Source organism: Durotheca rogersii, assembly GCF_024521655.1.
Source record: "Durotheca rogersii strain YMJ 92031201 chromosome Unknown GGS23scaffold_36, whole genome shotgun sequence".
Classification (NCBI taxonomy): Eukaryota; Fungi; Ascomycota; class Sordariomycetes; order Xylariales; family Xylariaceae; genus Durotheca; species Durotheca rogersii.
Genome location: NW_026251267.1, coordinates 48,457 through 63,252, shown reverse-complemented (window position 1 = coordinate 63,252; position 14,796 = coordinate 48,457). Strand labels below are relative to the sequence as shown.

The following is a 14,796-nucleotide window of genomic DNA, read 5'->3' as shown; positions in this document are numbered from 1 at the left end:
TGCCATCTTGGGTGATTATACAGTCGCCGACGACGTCCGGGGCATCAACGTGTGCAGTGTGGCGGTTGAAGGTGAGGTCATTCCAGTTCTCGTAAATATCGATTTCCCCCTTTGTTGGCCAAGGCTCGCCGAAAAACCACTTGAGAAGTCAGTACCGGTTATTTGTAAGTTGTCCGTTAACAAAATGGTCCCAAGACGCGAAATTCCCAACCACGCCTTGTGGTCCTAAGGGAGTCTGAAGACGAGAGCGCACATGGTAGATAAAAATGAGGACGAGTATTTGAAATGCACTCACAAACGCGGGCCAAGAACCACACACGGGCTTGGGCAAGTGGATGAAGTCGGCTACAACGAGGCCATGGTTGTAAACGTTCTTACTCTCCAGCCTAACGCTCTTTCGCCCAAATCCAAGTGGATCGTATTCGCCAGCATAGTCCACGCCAATGTAAATCTCACCATCTTGAGCTCTAATGAGGCCAAGCTTTTCAGAGTCGGATCGGCTCTGATATTGGACGTAGCCGCCGTTGGGGTCAACATCCTAAATGGAAGATTAGAACCAGCTAATAAGAGCTCAGCCCCGTACGAAAGGTTCTCACAGTGAAGAAGTCAAACTTCTCAAAGAAGCTGGTCCCGTCGTAAGTCTCAGAGATTTGATAAGATTTGGCAGCGCCTGCCCGAGCAGCAAGGGCAATGGTGGCAGCACCAACTGCCTTAAGGAACGAGGGGGCCATCGCTATGGCTATAGTATGTGTACCAACGAGTGACTATGAAGGATAAACGAAAGGACGACGTGCAACACGTCGAGAGGTCTAGTTGGTCCTCTGGCTCAAGGTAGAGGCTCAACGAAAACAGAGCGGCGTGAGTAGGAGGACCTGGGAGGACGGGTCATACTATTATAAAGACTCAGATAACGAGAACCCCTGGATGGCATAAATTGGGGGCCACGAGGCCTGGAGGCCTGCCAATAGCCAGCAGCCAAGGCCGCCAGCAATTTCTACACGCCACACGCCTGCGCCGTCTCTCTTAGCGCATGTCTCCATGGAATCCCTATGAAATGGTGGACTCGTATTTCGCCTAAGCTGGACATTGTCACTGGCCTGACCCAATATAACCTCAATACTTGCATTCGGCAGAAGCGAACTTCGCTCTTAGGCCAGGTCAGCATCCCAGGCTACCATAAGCCCTTAAATAGCTTGCCTATAGCCTGTTGGACATGAGGTGGCCGTCAGACAAGATCGTAGGACTAAACCTCGGCCATTGGTCCAGCTAGAGCAGGGGTGCCCGCCGCCAGTGCGCTTAGACCTGTCTAGGACTCGAAACTATCTAACCATAAACTGGAAAAAGGGGGGATTTTGATCAAAGAACTTGTTGGTGATGAAGTCAGTTTGATAAGGAGGGTGAAGTATATCGCTTATTGTCTAGACTCTCGTTCCTCGGATGATAGGTATGAATCATACCTACCTATATACATATGGTAGAGAGATGGTTATTTGGACATCGAGAGCATGAACTCCTTGCCTAGAGGAAGAGATATGGATTCGACAGGCCAGGGGTATACCCCTGAGATCATGTGGGGGGTATGATATGCGTGCATACATGCGTACGTATGTAGGTAAGCGAACAAATCCTGATTTTATTTTTCTCTCGTTCTCGTTGCACAAGTTGAGAACATCCCGACTGACAAATCCCATCTACACGGGACTCCTTGTCAACCTGCCAGCCGACAGGCATATCTTGTTTGATGCCAGGTGGCTGTGAATCGCGATTCACGTGTCGTCTCACCGACCCTTCACGAAGTACACGGCCTACGTATTGTTCGATGGGTAAAGGGTTCGATTCATAAGTCCGAGGTGTGTATTCTCCTAGGTTACTTTTCATGGAGGGTTGAGGCTGGCTGGGGCATATCCAGCCAACTGGCGCCGCCTCCTCTTGGCAGATGGCGCTTTGATGCTGCTAACCAATTTAATACCATGATCAGCTCTTGATCAAGATCCCCAGATCCGTGATTTGTTCCACCGCTGATCACACCTGCACCCCGTTCCGATCTCGATTAACAGTAACTTCTCAATTCTTCCCATAGCTAAGGGGCCGCCATACGCACTGAAAATTTACGCCCCGACAGAGTACCGGTGTCTCGCGCGCAACGGGTTCGGTGGAGGAACTGCATCTATCCCCAACAGCCCCTGTATTGCCAACGGGCGTGAGCAACGACTGGCTACGGAACTCATCTATGGGGGGCAAGCATTTCAGGTCCAGGCTTTGTATTGGGCCATCCTCTGCATCTTTCATGAAAATTCACTATTGCGTGCGGCAACGTGGCCGACGCAATGATCTTCCTGGCTTGTTATTCTCGGGAAGTATTCTTCTCGGCATGGTATTATATTTGCTTAATATATGAATTGGCAGATAATTAGCAAGTAACTCCGGTCGTGCTCGTCCCAGCTCCTTGCGACCTAGGTTGGCCATGATTATAGTACATATGCTCTTCTAAGAACGCAGTGCTGGAGGAAGCAAGTGCCCGACTCGAAAATTTTGATCTAATCTTCTAACCATCCAACAATTATTTCCGAGAGTTGTCGGTTTATATAAACAGCAGTTAACTGTAGCGGTCTCCTTCATAGTGAAGCCGGAAGCAGCCCACTAGAGAAGGTCTATAAATTGGCGTTGAAAGAAGATGATCGTAATTGTTCCTCGTGGGGCGTGCGGCTTCAACTTACTAAAATCTCATGTTTAGTCGATGTACAATTCTTCCCTCTGTTTCTTTCTCTCGTCGAGGATTCTCTTCTGCCGTTTCTGTATCCATACGAAACAGAAAACTGCTAATATAACAACAACAGGTACAACCAAGCCGGCAGCAATCGCGGTGTTGTTGTTGACTCCGCTTGTGGAAACTGGCTGGTTTTTTGGTCTGGATGGCAATACCGTCGTGCCGTTAAATGGCTGTTTCTCTCGTAAGCGTATGCTGATGTTATGAACAGGATGTTTGGGTGATCCGAGCCCTTACGTCTTTTAATCCGTCTGTCCTCCCATCTGGCGACTCTATTATCTTGAAATATGGCGAAAATATATAGGCCGGAGCTGAGGCTTTCGGCCCTACCCAATTGCGAGGCCACACCTCTACTTGGTATCTAGCTGTCGCGAAGTATGGAAGTGGGTATGGCACGCTTTTCCAAAGAAATGAACTAGCATTCAAGCCAACTGACAGTACGCGTGAGTTGGTCCCTTTGTTCGCCTGTCTGGGAGGGTCTTACTTTCGAGGTTGATTTCCAACGAATTCGCGCCATGCTCGCTTGTCTGATTAATGAGCTTGGAATGGACCACGAGGGGATAGTTAGCCGCGTTGACCGGGTCCCACTGCAATAGAAGATCGGATTCATGAAGGATGTTCTCGAACGCTCCCCGGAAGCCTGAGGCGACCACCTTCCGTAAATGGCTCGAGAGAAAGAAAATCAATGCTCGTCTAGCCTTCATTTTCGGACTTCTATTGTGTTTAGCAGAGTCCTGATGTGCATCAAGTACGAAGAATAAACAGGAGCATCCGCGCAAATAGGCAGGAAGTCACCCTTTGCGGTTGATATATGAGATACCAGACGAACTCGGCAACATGAAGTCTATATCGCCGGGTAATTTGGGGCGCCGGAGCAACGTGATGATACAGCCAAACCCGATAATGCATATTTGTGGCTAAGATGTATTATTACACCTTCCTCTAAGGGTCCCTCCCACACCCCTCTTAGGTCTAGTATCCGTTGACCTATGCCTAGCACTTCTCCCATAGCCTGTACGATCTTCAGCGAATATCAAATTATCTTGATACGAAGTAGAACCTCTGCTTTCGGACCCAAGTGTTCAGTATGCTCAGGCTAGCGCTGCGATAGCTGAGAGGCATCACTCCTCACTGTTCCGGTCCGTATCTCGATCTCCTGATGGAAATATAACAGCAAGATAGCGTTCCGGTGAACTTTCCGTAAACAAAAGTCCGCGATAGCACAGTACCTAGAACTGCAAATTCAACAGGGGACTCCCGGCTGATCGCTTGGGGTGATTCTAGAGCGGAGTCCATCACTTTGGAAAATTCGTAGCATGTACGATGGCGAGTCTGGCTAAATAGGAGAGACCATAATTGCCTACCAATCAGCATCGCTCACCCGCGCTGAGATTCCGCCTCCTCGGAATCGCAAGATAAGTGTACAGTGCGGCATGGTATCGTATTATCTGATGGTTCGGAGGCAGGGCAATGGGCCGAAGGCGGTATCTGGTCGCCAACGGCGACTCGAGTACCATTCAGGTTTATAAACGGCACGAACAATAATAAACCGTTCAGCTATCTTAGAGGGTTTGATTTGACTTGAAAGCGAGAAGACAATTCTCTATGAACTGTACTCGGCAAATAACACTAATATTATATGAAAAACAGCCTGCATCTTAACTTTCACATCCTTCCCTAAACCAAACTCCCCCGCCCCCCCCTTTTTAATTTTGAAAATTTTAAACAAAACCCAGTGTCACGTATGGAAACAGCTCTCTTGGGCCTATATCTACAAGTCTTAGAATGTAGGCATCCGCGCTTTACGCAGCACCTAGGAAAAGATACACTCAGACACGCTACTGCGCCCATTATAACGAATAAACCGGACGGCATCACAGGGCTTTAGACTATCCTCGGACGGAAGAATCCAGCTACCAGCTCCCGCTTCTCTCCCAGCTATGTGTAGTAATTACCTCGATGTGTAACTGCGGCGCCACCATCACCACCACCAGCATTTGCGACTTCCCTCCTCTCCAATTAGGTGGTAGATTGACTCATGTAGACGTCGGGAAGGCGCCTGGCAACTTCCAAAGCGATTACGCCACACCGAGAACCTCAGAAGGAAGTTGAACCATCTCGAGTACTCATCTGCATTGGGTACTTAGGTACCTACCTCCTACTAACCTGTCTCTCCTCCTCTCACTTCCACTCTTGCCTTTGCCTTCTTCTCTGCCATGTCTTCCCTTGCCGAGCCCACGTCCGTGGCGGCTTCACGTCAACACATGGATGAAGATCCGGGGGGCATCATCGTGAATTCTTTAGTCCTATGGGACGTGGCCGGTGCCGGGCCTATAATGCGGCGCCGCTGTGTCCTTAGGTAGCGTTAAAAAAGGCCGTCTGCGGACACGGAGTCCAGCCGTGGAGACAACCACGCAACAAACATGCCGCTCGCTAGCCGCGGCCTCAAGTGCAGCCGTGGAGACAAGACACGTAAAACAAACCGCTGAGACGCCACAGAACCAGCGTACGAACTGTGGCTTATCCGATGGCCCGGGGCCTTGAGCATACCGTCACCTTATGTGCAGCATAAAGGATTACTGGTGGCGGTAGTTTGATCTAAGAAGACTATTTTGAATATACCTCAACGATCGGAACCACCACCAACGTCTTGCCGCCACAGGCCAGTCTCGACTAATAGTTACAAAGTCGCGAAGACGAATGTTACTATGTTCTGGCCGTGTTCTAAAACTAAACGGCGAGGCCAGTATACCACCCGCCATGACAACGGGGTCGTCGTTGTGACATAGCACCAAATCGAGAGACCGGGAGGTTCAGCGTTGAAGCGTCGAGGAAGTAAGTCTTTATAGGGCATCCCTGGAACGGCGCCGTGTCTCAACGTCCCTTCTCGCAGGCCTGTATAGGCAGTGGCGATGGGTCTTTCGCTACTATTCCTATGAGTAGCCACGAATGCTCAAAGCCACTCCTTAGTAGGTGCTTTCCATCGACCCCGATGTGCCTCGATGTGCCTCAATCCCTGCGCCAACCCAAGTTTGTAAGAGCTTGCCGAATACTAATTATAACCACAAAGCTGTGGAGAGAAACGGTGACTAGTGCATTATCCGTATCTGTGTGATATAGAGGGTAGAGGTAGATGTTCCTCGCGGCCGCATGGGCTTTGGCAACCGGGTCTCTCAAGCGAGTTAGCGCTGGCGATAATATCTACTTCGCTGTCCGAACATCGTCGCGGCAAGTTGTATCGAGATATATATTAGCGCAAAGGTGTCGAGAAACTGTAGCCTAAGGCCCCCCCGCGTTGAAGTCGTCAGTGTCGTCATGTTTCAAGTTGAAGACAGCCGTGTCGTCTGGGCCCCTGGTGAAGGCTTACCACGGCGGACCAGTGTGCGGCTCACTGAGAGCCAAATATATCGGTTCGCCGGTAGCGTCTAAATAGAATAACCTGGTGGACCGTCGTAGAAGAACCAATTCATGTCGCCCGCCGCTGGGCCAATGGCCGGGTCATATGCCGGACCATCTTGCTGGTAACGGCTTGCCGTCTCTTGCTCACACTGGAGCCTATTGTACTCTTCTTGCAAGTTAGAATAAGCTTGGCTAAGAACATCGTTCTTTTTCTGAGCCTCGCCTAGCAAGACCTCGAGATCTTTGATGCGTTGGTCCTTCCTCTCTCGATATGCTCGCTGTGATGCGCGGTTCTGGGCTCTCCGGCGCTATAATGAGGGATAAGGTCTTAGTGCCCAGCTCAGAATCCATCTTCCGTGGTGGTTAGAGGCGCTTACAGATAATACTGAAGGAGGTGCATTCTTGTACCTGTTCTCACGTTTCCGTTTCGCTACAGGTTTGGAATTGGGCTGCTGTGTCTCAGTCTGGGCGGCTTCTCCCCGTCCATCCGTATGTTCGAGACTAGGATATATCGCTTGGAAGGACAAGTCGTACTATCATGTCATGGTAAGGCATAGTCATGAGAGCTTTCGCGCAAGTTACGTACAGGAACGTCCATGGGGCTCGATGTCGTCGATGCATTCGAGGAATCCGGATACGGATCCGTATCACCGTATCTAATATACGCTGTCGGGTTGGAGGGAGAGGATGTATGGTTAGAAGTGCTGATTGCAACCATTTTATATTACTAATATTGAGCGTAGTTATTACGATAAATTCTTGGGGTGAGAGCACTAATACACCAAAGATTCGGGACTGGTGTGGCGTATTTATGAAGGGTAACGTTCAGCTTACCCCCGGTAAAGCCGCGAGAAGGACGTCAAGGATATATATCTTGTGGTTGCCTTCTGCACAAAGTCGAGAGGGAGTGGGTGCATGCCGGTTCGTAGACGATCGAGCAAGGGCTAGATCTCACTCCTCGTCCGACATGTTACCGAGCTCCGGTTGGCAGGGCATTATGTCGTCAACCATAATACTGCAAGAGATATTCCAGATTTGGCATGTATTCGCAAAGCCCTAATCATCCCTGGATGTGCGGCCGGAACAGGATGCCGCCTAACTGCAGGGGCGTTGCCTCTGCTAAACCGAGGACGTCATGTGTTCTTCCCGGAACTGGTGGGAAATAGAATCCGAACGTCGGTATTCCTGGATGTAGGTGGGAGGGGGGTTCTTCGGGAATAGGGGCTCCTCCTTCTTCGGAGGCGAATAGGGAACTCGGAGAGGCTTAGTTCACAAGTCCAAGTCAGCTCGCGTGGCATTGCGGTAGCTGCAGGATGCATAGAATCATTGGAACGCGTCGGGCTCCCTTCGCTACCGAGCGCGCATCTAACCGTCAGGTTCCCGCAAACGCCGAAATGGCCGCGGGATAGCCCGTGCGTCCCAAGCTTGCAGTGAAGATTTCTCACGCGGTAGAATCTGGAGTTGGAGGCAAGTATTGTGCCAGATGTCAAGAGAAGAAAAATCTTAATCGTAGGCGTAAGACTCTCTACGAAACGATCGCAAAGACCTGCCCGCGCCGTAGGATATGCGGGACACCTACAAGAGGGGCTGTGGCTAGGATGCCATTCTCGAATTCTATCCGACGCAATGAACCCCCTAGCCGCTCAGTCCCGTCATATATCTCACCGCCGGTAGGCATACCCAATCGAGAAATGAGAATCCGGGCCGGAGCAGCGCTCCGTTGATCTGTCATCTAGATTTGGCCGCGGTCGCCTCCGGAATACCGAGGGGCGACGCCTGACCATTCTCAGGCTCTATGATAGACCCCTACTTACTACATGTTCTTATAGGTGTGTGTGGATAGCGAATAGAGTAGGATGGACTGAACCGCTTAGTGACTTGAGAATGTCGCGAGCACTCGTTGATCAACCTTTGGAAATGCTGGTTTGTTAAGGACGACTCGGCATCCGTGCTGGGACGACGTCTATGGTGGTCTGCCCCAATGCTTAGCATCCCTTAGGTACTTAGGTGGGCATGTCCGCCCCCAGACAAACCCTGCCCGCGCGTGCATGTGCCCTGGGTGCCCCCCCTCCAAACCCCGATTTTGACATGTAACTTGACCGGCAAGGGAGTTCGAAGTCAGGAACAACACGATACATGCAGTATTACGGGTTGGTTACATTGTAGCATTGCAAGCGGTCTCTCGCTCCCGGAGGCGAGGAAATTGTGGGAAACGGAGGGTTGGACCCGGCCTTCGATCGGATGCAAACCCGCACCCGTAATTGTCATCATCATCATCATCATCATCATCATCATCATCATCATCATATCCCACCGACTGGTAGGGCTGTCTGATTCATCACATAAATCTTTCTATTAGTCACCGTCTTGGGGGATGCCACATATTGTACGTTGGTTTCCTTACATAGCAGTCTATTTATAAACTGTGATGGTGAGCACTTAAATTATAACTTGGCGGTGGTGTAATGATGCGCGCCTATAGTCTCCGCGTAGATGGGGTGGAGGGTATGTAGGTAAGTAGGTATTTCGGGGATCTCGAAAACTGCGAGCGCATGTACACACCTCCCTGGGTTGCCTACATACCCACCTACCTACATACACCTGCATTTGCGCTTGTATCGACTTTGGGAACAGACAAGTAATAATTGATGTGCTCTTTTTGAAAGGGGGGAGGGGAAGGGGTTGGGGGATTATATGGAATAAATAAATAACTAGCCTACCAGTATTTCGAAATACTCTCCAAAACAGTGAGTCACACCCGCTTATCACGTATTAGTCCTATGTATCTATCTAGGACGTATGGTACAGGCAGTGCCTGAAGTAGGTATCTAACCTCCCAGAATGAAGTGTATGCTGGGTTGGAAATGCAAGTATCTTATCGTTCATATATCGCTGTATTAATAATATAGCCGCGGGCGTCTGCGGGGTCATACATTCGAGTTGGTACCTACCTACCTATAAGCCTTGACCAAAAACCATTGACAGTGGCGACATGATCGAGGCGACCTTCAAACACAACACCAAACTCAGTGAGATTTCGAGCTCGCAATCAACATAAAAGCCCCCTCACATCCTAGCACGTTCGAATGCTGCTCAGAATTCAATCCAGCCCAAGCAGAGATCCCAGATGCTGGAGTTTTAACCTGCCTTCTTACCGTCGATCACAGAAGACCACCCACGCGCCAAGAGATAGGTAGCTAACAACTCACTTAAGTAGGCAGGCAGGCACTTGCTAAATCTTGTAAGGCTCTAAGGCTACTATTTTGACGTGCATACGTCGGCTCGAGCCAAAGATCGATCCGAAGTGACGGGATCATACAACTTACCGGCTTGGTTTAAGTATCTACCCACCTACAAGTCAGGATAAGGCTGGTTATTTCCGGGTCTTACGTAAGACCCCTCTCAGCGACTGATATGGGACGCCTCCTAGGCTAGATACAGGGGTTTCGTCACCAACGGGGACCTAAGCTCCTCGGAGATATTCATATAGACAGAAGCCATTCGCATCTCGCTGTATGGATTTCTTTTTTTTTCCCTTTGTCTCGATAAGCGTTACTCAGGAGATGTATGAGTAGGGGACAAAGCAACGCTATTATTTCTGGACGCCGATACCGCCAGTGTAATGTGCCAGATTCGTCGCCTAAACAGGTTACAAGACCAAGCTACTTACATAGGTATCTAACTCCGCAGACCAGGTAATCATTAATTAATAATCCGGGCGCCATGCATGTATGTCAGATCGAAGTTGCATACATAGCAGAAATGAGGGCTTCCAGGCAAGCGGCCAAATGATGTCTCTGCCTCCACATGTGTGTGGACGATAGCGAACTGCTCGACGAAGAGCCAATGAAATTGTTTCTGTCAGGTAGATTAACGGGCATCAACCCCGCCGTTCCCCGCGGCCCGTCGTTCAATCTGAGTGGCTAGAATACAGGGGTAGCATACAGGACCAGTATGTACGGATGATGAGTTCAGTTTAGGAAGTCCGTCTCGGACGAAGGTGCAGGTAATTTCGCAATCCTCCGCGGCTACGAGTCTCTGGAGCGCTAAGTCCTCAATTTTATGACATGGACGCGCATTGATGATCCTCTTGTGAATATGACCCCAATAGTGATGGCGTGTAAGCTGAAGTTATAAAGCATGTGTTATTAACAGATACATATACGTGGGTTCACTGACTTGGGTTGTGTCCTATGTTGGACGAGGCTTCTCACTTTGGTCTATCAGGCTAACAACCGATAGCGCATGGAGGTGCTGCATTACTCCCTAATTCCCAGGCCAACCCTTCGGTCTCGGCTTTCGTCGATACCAAGTATTAAAGGGAAATGCATTGTAGCCTGTGTAGAAAGGGACCCGGGACTTCAACGCTTATCTAGTAACTATGTATGCTATCACTGGGCTGCCCTTCACCTCAGCCTAGGCGACTTCGTTAAATGGGGACGGGGACTACGGTGCAATCCCTATCGTAAGATCGCTCGGAATCTTATGCCTAATTCGACATTAAGTTCCCCGTTCTTGTCTGAACAATGTATCAAGCCGAGAAGACACATCGCTGGTTAGCTTCTCGCCTGCAATGGCCTGGGGAATTCTTCCGCCAGCAAATCCCAGGTTATCCTGGCCGGCTGCGGTGACCTCGCTTATGTGAAGCAGCCACATTTAGAGATGTTTTGCTTGTTTGAGCAGATTAGGTATGTAGGTTTTTACAAGCGGCGTCTGGACGTGGGTTACTACTTCGTGTTGAGCAGCTAGAGAGAGTCCCATCCAGAGAGCAGTTAGCTAGAGGCTTGTGGAAGGACACAGACTTCAAGTGGGGGGTTTCATCATAATGCCGCCGACGCTTGGTTTATGAAGGTCCTGTTGATGTTGTAGATAACCGCTGGAGGCCTTCTTCAGCTTGTATGACACCCGGTTCGAAGGGGATATTTTTGCTTATTAGCAGGCTCTCCTTGAACCTTCGCTTAGCTTCCTCGACATCTCCAGACATCTCTGCAATAATTCCAAGGTTGCACAGCGCCACGGCGCAAGCCTCGTCGCACTCTTCAGTTCTATCCTCGCCCCGCACTTTCTGCGCCGTCGCTTGGGCCTGCGTCGCCCACGAGCGGGCACTAGCAAGGAGGGCAGATCGCGTCGGATGGGTGGCCGCATTAGGCTTATCGGCCGGGGGGGGCTGTCTGGGCTCCGGCAGCATGTCCACGGGTTGCTGTGCTAGAGAAATAGCAAGGTTGTTCACTGCAAAGGATACTGTTAGAGAGGAGACATGTAAACCATAGTCGATAGTAATAGTAGATACCAGTAGAAAACCTGAAGCTGGACATAAATATTGTGTACTTACTAAGCACGGCAGTATGGCAACTGCTTGGTGGCGCAAGTGTGATAGCCTGAAGGAAGAGTGGCGCTGCCAGATAATGTTGTGATTTAGATTCGTAATGGTTTCCCAGAGCTGCTCTTAGTCAGTAAGGTTGAATCAAAGTGGCAAGGGAATTCGGCAACGGGATAGTCTCGATAAGAGTCTGCATACCCTCAAGCGCTCCCCCAACTTGCTCTGGGGTCATCCAATCACCTTCGCCCTCTCGTACACCCTCGATCCGGCGTCTCTGCAATTCCTTTAGCACAGTCTCAACTGACCACACCAAGCGGTCACCAGCTAAGTCGCTTTCGAGAACATGCTCGTCCGCGTAGAGTTCTCCCAGCTTAGCACTGATCGCAATCGACTTTCCTAGAATTCTCATCCGCTTGGCCCACATGTTCTCAGGCTTTGCAGGCTTTTCGGGCTCGCGGCCTTCTTCCGCTGCGGAATCTTGAGCTTTCAACACGGCTTTCAGGCTTCCCGATGCGTCAATAAGCCCGTCTCGAGCGCTCTGTTCCATCGTTTCAATCCATCTTTTGCAGTCGTGAAGGAGGCTCTCTAGGACGTCGATAGAGTTCTTGTAGCTCCCAATTTTTTCGAACCATGCAGCCAATTGGATCCTAATTCCCATAACCTCGTCGGAAAATATATCAAGGCCAGCTTCCGAGCACTGCTGCAAGGCGAGCTTATAGTATTTCAGAGCCTGGTTCGGGTCGGGCGAGTAATTGCTGTAGTACAACGCACGGCGAAGCGACCTGGCGATAGGGGGCGGGAATCGTGTGAATTGTTTTGACTGGAAATAATTGAAATATGCGTAAACAACGTAGACACATATGCCGGCCGCACCGCATAAACTTCAGGTAGACACACAACATCAGTATATTGCTCTCGGGGTCGGCGCCAGGATGGTATTTCCCTACAGAATTATGGCGAGAACAAGCTCTTCCGGGCTCTGGCGAAACAGCGAACGAAGGCTTTGGCTGCGGAATGCGGTAAATAGGGGGCGGAAGTTCACACTCTGCTTCAAGGCGTGGAGGAGGAGCGTTGACGGAGGCGTTGACGGAGGCGTTGGCCCCTGCTTGTTTGCACTCTGCGAAGACTGACCTCGCTTTTGCTGGAACTCCTGAATTGTGACGCCTTTATAGCATGCAGCAGGAGATAGCCCGAGCCGTGTAACGAAAAACTGGGTGAACCGTCTCGAGGGTCGCAGGTGGAGGCATCGGGTACTCAACGTAGAATTACTAGAAAACATCGCTGTGACCTGCGACGCGAACATGATGAATGGCGGCGACGGCGTCTACTACTAGAGGAGACGATAATGAACGAATCGCAAGGCGCCCGACTAGCACGATCAGGTAGGCATTGGCGATGGGTTGGGACGGTGACGTTCCATATTCGCGTTTCGGAAGACGTAGGGAACGGACGACGCTTCATCGGATATTGAGGCAGATTCTGATGATTTCATTACTACAGGTACCTTAGGTACCTATACTGGGTCATATGAGAGGTACCTACCTACCTTATGTTAGGTACCTACCTGCCTACGCACAGGGCGTATGTACCTACAAATGCACCTCCTAAGCCTAGCTTCGGCAAGGGTAGATACCTCCAAGATACACACGTATATGCATGCAGACCTATGAAGATATCTGTCTAGCATAGGTATCTAGGATGTACCCAAGTGTATTATATAATCATACGGTGGCGGGGTGGCTTATATAATGAATATCAGGGGTACCTTCGACGTCTTACCCCTCCTTAACATATTGTGCCCAAGGTTTCCACCAGGTTCCTCGGGAATAATAAGGGGTTGTGTGCGCATGGACCACTCAGCACTTGGCATCTAATTGCGTGCCTCAACCTTTGCCGTCAAGGATTGACTACGAGCTCGAGGGTCTACATCGAGGCCCGCCTCTTCTTTCTGGTGCAACGATTTGGTTCCGTACTGGATATCGCCCATCTACTTGCGGTGGAAGTTTCCATCAGCCCTATCACGTTTCAAAACAGTAACCGCTGCTCTTCCTAACATCGACGTCAATGGCTGGCAAGTTTGAGCCTAAGGTTCCTGTGAACCTAGACCCCCCCAAAGACGATATCATTTCGCTGGAAGAACTGGCTAAGGCCGACGGTGAGTGATCTCTTCATATCACAGTCCAAGGTCTAGGCCAGGGATTGCCTTTTTGTCGGCTCTTTATCAAGCTTACGATACTACAACACACAAAATGACCTTCTACTAATCGCCTCAAACCAGGCTCAGCAGGGCAAAAGGCTTATGTGGCAATCAAGGTGTGTGTGTCCTCTTTAAACCGTTAAGGCGCCGGCAATTTTCATCATGAGCCCTATCAATCTCCCCTTTCCCCCTACCAGATCGGTCCCTACACATAGTATCTAAGTCGGTACCTGCATAATCTAACCATGGTGAATTAGGGCAAGATCTATGACGTTAGTGCGAATAAGGCCTATCGAGAAGGCGGCTCGTATCATGGTATGTAGCAATGCCTCATCTCATTGTAAAATACCACACAAGGCGCGACGTCACACTTCCCACATCGTCCGGCCCAATGCAACACGTCGTCGGCCACTCTTGTTTGCTCCCCGACGAGCTGCCAACCGGACACTGTGTCCTACATCAGACCGTGGTAATCCGGTGTACTATCGACATGTTTGCTAACTGCTTTAGTCTTCGCGGGAAAGGATGCTTCCCGCGCGCTGGCCAAAACCTCAACGAAGGCAGATGATGTGAGGCCAGAGTGGGAGGATCTGGGTGAAAAGGAGAAACAAACGCTTAGTGATTGGGACACATTCTTCTCAAAGCGGTATAACGTTATTGGCATCCTCCAAGGTGCCAATAATCTGGAATAGCTAGCGGAGGCTGTCGGGGTTGAACCACAAGAGCTCGTCGCAGAGGTCCGGATTTTGACAACACCTGGTCTAATGCCACGGCAGCAGAAGCTCTGAGAGTAGCAGAATATCATATTTCCCTTATGTCTTATAGGCAAATACATTAACAGCCACCTGCTCGAGAGATCAAAGCGCCTCTACTTTGCCATAAATCCTGGTGAACCCCCTGCTCCTGTATTTCCACCAACATTCATACTTCACATACTCAATCTATATAGTCCTCTTTCACTTTGGGATACCAATTAAGCCTACTGAACGTCTGCTACAGATACTCTAAAGATTTTCCCAGTCAAGCAGGATAAGCTAGCTCAGGGGTCGGTCTAACTTTGATGATCGGTAACTTTTGGAAGTTGGGGTGCAGGTATGTAAACCGGCTGCTTAT

The 14,796-nt window shown here is 50.0% G+C and overlaps 3 protein-coding genes across 3 annotated transcripts; 1 reads left to right on the top strand and 2 right to left on the bottom strand.

The window, feature by feature from the left end:
* Positions 1 to 6,037: 6,037 nt before the first annotated feature.
* Positions 6,038 to 7,091, bottom strand: GGS23DRAFT_335143 (uncharacterized protein). Its single transcript, XM_051512989.1, has 3 exons — positions 6,753 to 7,091; positions 6,544 to 6,699; positions 6,038 to 6,474 (listed from the first exon to the last, which is right to left on the bottom strand). The coding sequence occupies exons 1-3, from the start codon at positions 6,882 to 6,884 to the stop codon at positions 6,193 to 6,195; spliced, it is 570 nt and encodes a 189-aa protein (XP_051367819.1). The 5' UTR covers positions 6,885 to 7,091; the 3' UTR covers positions 6,038 to 6,192.
* A 3,206-nt stretch (positions 7,092 to 10,297) lies between these two features.
* On the bottom strand, positions 10,298 to 12,985 carry GGS23DRAFT_586931 (uncharacterized protein). Its single transcript, XM_051517466.1, has 4 exons — positions 12,434 to 12,985; positions 11,685 to 12,367; positions 11,499 to 11,606; positions 10,298 to 11,395 (listed from the first exon to the last, which is right to left on the bottom strand). Exons 1-4 carry the CDS (start codon positions 12,787 to 12,789, stop codon positions 11,010 to 11,012), a joined length of 1,533 nt encoding a protein of 510 aa, XP_051367818.1. The 5' UTR covers positions 12,790 to 12,985; the 3' UTR covers positions 10,298 to 11,009.
* Positions 12,986 to 13,277: 292 nt separating this feature from the next.
* On the top strand, positions 13,278 to 14,697 carry GGS23DRAFT_586929 (cytochrome b5). Its single transcript, XM_051517465.1, has 4 exons — positions 13,278 to 13,641; positions 13,765 to 13,799; positions 13,941 to 13,998; positions 14,194 to 14,697. Exons 1-4 carry the CDS (start codon positions 13,551 to 13,553, stop codon positions 14,373 to 14,375), a joined length of 366 nt encoding a protein of 121 aa, XP_051367817.1. The 5' UTR covers positions 13,278 to 13,550; the 3' UTR covers positions 14,376 to 14,697.
* The last annotated feature ends 99 nt before the right edge of the window (positions 14,698 to 14,796 follow it).

Bases quoted from the DNA above. Each gene is read 5' to 3' on its own strand.
- GGS23DRAFT_335143 (XM_051512989.1), bottom strand. From the start codon at position 6,884: ATGGTTGCAATCAGCACTTCTAACCATACATCCTCTCCCTCCAACCCG. The intron at 6,700-6,752 runs GTACGTAACTTG...ATGACATGATAG, and splicing joins CGAGCCCCATGGACGTTCCT to TACGACTTGTCCTTCCAAGC. The intron at 6,475-6,543 runs GTAAGCGCCTCT...CCCTCATTATAG, and splicing joins CACCTCCTTCAGTATTATCT to CGCCGGAGAGCCCAGAACCG.
- GGS23DRAFT_586931 (XM_051517466.1), bottom strand. From the start codon at position 12,789: ATGTTCGCGTCGCAGGTCACAGCGATGTTTTCTAGTAATTCTACGTTG. The intron at 11,607-11,684 runs GTATGCAGACTC...GACTAAGAGCAG, and splicing joins AGTTGGGGGAGCGCTTGAGG to CTCTGGGAAACCATTACGAA. The intron at 11,396-11,498 runs GTAAGTACACAA...TATCCTTTGCAG, and splicing joins TTGCCATACTGCCGTGCTTA to TGAACAACCTTGCTATTTCT.
- GGS23DRAFT_586929 (XM_051517465.1), top strand. From the start codon at position 13,551: ATGGCTGGCAAGTTTGAGCCTAAGGTTCCTGTGAACCTAGACCCCCCC. The intron at 13,800-13,940 runs GTGTGTGTGTCC...ATGGTGAATTAG, and splicing joins AGGCTTATGTGGCAATCAAG to GGCAAGATCTATGACGTTAG. The intron at 13,999-14,193 runs GTATGTAGCAAT...TAACTGCTTTAG, and splicing joins AGAAGGCGGCTCGTATCATG to TCTTCGCGGGAAAGGATGCT.